General features: G+C 44.0%; 1 protein-coding gene across 1 annotated transcript; it reads right to left on the minus strand.

Annotated features, from left to right (window-relative positions):
• Window positions 1-201: 201 nt before the first annotated feature.
• Window positions 202-3153, minus strand: LOC134863014 (tubulin alpha chain-like). Its single transcript, XM_063881234.1, has 4 exons — window positions 3029-3153; window positions 2035-2257; window positions 1800-1948; window positions 202-1256 (listed from the first exon to the last, which is right to left on the minus strand). Exons 1-4 carry the CDS (start codon window positions 3029-3031, stop codon window positions 279-281), a joined length of 1353 nt encoding a protein of 450 aa, XP_063737304.1. The 5' UTR covers window positions 3032-3153; the 3' UTR covers window positions 202-278.
• Window positions 3154-3389: the final 236 nt, after the last annotated feature.

A 3389-nucleotide genomic window follows, 5' to 3' on the forward strand; every position in this document is an offset into this window, starting at 1 on the left:
GTAAAACTACATGCAACAATTTTTAATTTAGAGTAGTTTGCCAGTGCTATTTCTGTTGGAGAACCTCTGTCAAGATCATTATTATGGAAAAATGTTAGAATGACATGACCATGAAGTGAATATCTGTTGTGTTTTAGGCATATTATTAAATTATGAGAGTACAGTGAGTGTCGGGAAAAAAAAGCGATTGCAAACAATAAGTTCAGTGAACAAACAGATTTTATTTTCTCAACACTGAGAAAAAAGGCACAGATCAATAAAGGGGAATGTTTGCCTTTCTAATACTCCTCTCCTTCCTCATCGTCTTCTCCCAGACTATCAGCTCCAACCTCCTCGTAATCTTTCTCCAGAGCAGCCATGTCTTCTCTGGCCTCAGAGAACTCTCCCTCCTCCATACCCTCCCCCACATACCAGTGCACAAAGGCACGCTTAGCGTACATCAGGTCAAACTTATGGTCAAGCCGAGCCCAGGCCTCTGCAATAGCAGTGGTGTTGCTCAGCATGCACACAGCCCTCTGGACCTTGGCCAGGTCTCCACCAGGAACTACAGTGGGCGGCTGGTAGTTGATGCCCACCTTGAAACCAGTGGGGCACCAGTCCACAAATTGGATGGAGCGCTTGGTTTTGATGGTGGCAATGGCAGCATTCACATCTTTGGGCACCACATCACCTCGGTACAAAAGGCAGCAGGCCATGTATTTACCGTGACGTGGGTCACATTTTACCAACTGATTGGCTGGCTCAAAGCAGGCGTTTGTGATTTCGGACACGGTTAACTGCTCATGGTAAGCTTTCTCTGCAGAAATAACAGGGGCGTAGGTGGCCAGAGGGAAGTGGATACGGGGATAGGGCACCAAGTTCGTCTGGAACTCTGTCAGATCCACATTCAGGGCACCATCGAAACGAAGGGAGGCAGTGATGGAGGACACAATCTGACTGATCAACCTGTTGAGGTTGGTGTAAGAGGGACGCTCGATATCGAGGTTTCTACGACAGATATCGTAAATGGCCTCGTTATCAACCATGAAGGCACAGTCAGAGTGCTCCAGGGTGGTGTGGGTGGTGAGGATGGCGTTGTAGGGCTCCACCACAGCGGTGGACACTTGGGGAGCTGGGTAGATAGAAAACTCCAGCTTGGACTTCTTTCCGTAGTCGACAGACAAACGCTCCATCAGCAGGGAGGTGAAACCAGAGCCGGTGCCACCTCCGAAGCTGTGGAACACCAGGAAACCCTGAAGACCGGTGCACTGGTCAGACTGAAAGTAGAGGGAGAGACAATGATCACATTTGAGATACAGTTATTCGTTGCATATCTTTTGGATTAATTCTGAAACAAAGGGAATGAAAAATACTAAAGTCCAGAGTATAAAGAATATCTGGAAACACTGTTCAACTTTTTCCCAGCTATTCCAGAGACACTGGTATTGTTTTGAGCCTGTGAGTCAGTGTGCGTCATCCTGGCAAAGCCTTCTCATGGCCCTCAGGAAAAATGTGCCTGAGGGCCATGTATTAAGAGTTCAACATACTCAGGAAGTTCGACAACACTGGTTATTAACTTGCTAAATCAAGCCAGGGTTGTCTATTTTGCTTTAAACGCATTCATATAGAAAAGCTATTGTGTTTGCAGCATATGACTAATCAAAACCGTTCCAGACGGGTACTATAGGTTCAAATGAAGGCAGAGTTTGAAGATGGGTGTGGTGGTAGAGTATCTGTTCAAATTCCTTTTATTTGACAACTTACTTGGTAATAAAAGTGATTTATTTGGTTGTATATTTTAGAGTTCTGAATATACCCACCAGTTTGCGGATCCTGTCCATCACCAGGTCGATGATCTCCTTGCCGATGGTGTAGTGTCCACGGGCGTAGTTGTTGGCAGCATCCTCCTTGCCAGTGATCAGCTGCTCAGGGTGGAAAAGCTGGCGGTAGGTTCCAGTGCGAACCTCATCTAAAAAAGGGGAATAAGCATAAATGTAAGGGTTTGACTGATCTACACAGGATCTGCATCTTTGTATTTCTGTACTGAGAGTTTACCGATGACAGTGGGCTCCAGGTCAACAAAAACTGCCCTGGGGACGTGCTTTCCAGCTCCAGTCTCCATGAAGAAGGTGTTGAAGGAATCATCTCCTCCACCTATTGTCTTGTCACTGGGCATCTGTCCGTCCGGCTGGATCCCATGTTCCAGGCAGTACAGCTCCCAGCAGGCATTGCCAATCTGGACACCAGCCTGACCGACGTGGATGGAAAGACACTCGCGCTGTGGAAAAAAGGAACTTGTTAGGGGACTATAACTTAATTGTTATTTAAGTCATGTTGGCTCATATGTGTGTTAAGCTTCACAAATGAGATGCTGAAGGCAACTAATCACATTTTGAGGGCTGCTCTAAAGATATTTCAATATTTAAACTTGGAAAAAATCCCTCATTTTTTAAGAAACAGAACATCATGACGAAAGTCACCTGATTGAAGTTTACATTAAGCCGAGGGACAGTCAACTCCTTGTGAAAAGGCTATTTATGTCAGAGGCCGATTATTCACACATAACATGAGTATATACATTTCCTAAACCCTAACCAAAAACAGCTGTAGTTCCTTGTTTTTAATATATTTAAAACATAAAAGATTTAATGTTAAGGCCCCGTTATGCTTTTAGTGAACAGGGTTTGTCTGAAAAGCCAGTGGTTGCAGTTACATAAAGGCTAGCCTCTTCAAACAGCGGGTAAAAGAGGAATGTGTCAGGCTGAAAGCACACTGACCTCTGCCAACAACTGGGTCAATGTACACAGGATAACCACGAACAAACTTTAATGTGGACTGTGTCCTGTCAAATGTACACCGATTTTAACAATGTTAGAGTTAAAACGAACTATTGAAGAAAAAGTTGGTAAAAGTGTAGCCCGATTGTAGAGAGCATATATGCCACTCCTTAACAGCTATTACAGTTAGTTAAACTAGTTGGGTCGCTGCGTGATGACACACGTTCATATTCAACGTATAAGTTGAGAAAACTTTATATTTTTACACTTACCATGTTTTTTTAAGTTGGGAAGTCTTGAGTATGCCTTAAAATAGGAAACAGGCAAATGTAGCTCTCGCAGCAAGACCTTTATGAGTCTAGAGTGAGAAGCAAATGATCCTGTTTTTCTAGGCGGGGTTATTTATACTTCCTCAACCGGCGGTTAAGAGCCGCGGAATCCGATTTGCCGAAAATCACGTGAGCTTAATTCTTATTGGTTAAACTGTGCTGCAGAAATGTCAGAATGGGTCCTAAAACCAGGAAATGAGTTAGCATTCTACCACGTTTCTGATCTTGCTAGGCAGAGGATTCGCCACCACAGAGATACATATAGACTTATTGAAATTACCGAACCTAACTTCCAGTTTAAATA

This window comes from Eleginops maclovinus, chromosome 1 (genome assembly GCF_036324505.1).
Source record: "Eleginops maclovinus isolate JMC-PN-2008 ecotype Puerto Natales chromosome 1, JC_Emac_rtc_rv5, whole genome shotgun sequence".
Lineage (NCBI taxonomy): Eukaryota > Metazoa > Chordata > Actinopteri > Perciformes > Eleginopidae > Eleginops > Eleginops maclovinus.

Excerpts from the sequence above, each read along its gene's own strand:
- LOC134863014 (XM_063881234.1), bottom strand. Across the intron at positions 1,949-2,034 it reads CCTGGAGCCCACTGTCATCG|ATGAGGTTCGCACTGGAACC; the intron begins GTAAACTCTCAG and ends CCCCTTTTTTAG. Across the intron at positions 1,257-1,799 it reads TGGACAGGATCCGCAAACTG|TCTGACCAGTGCACCGGTCT; the intron begins GTGGGTATATTC and ends CTCTACTTTCAG.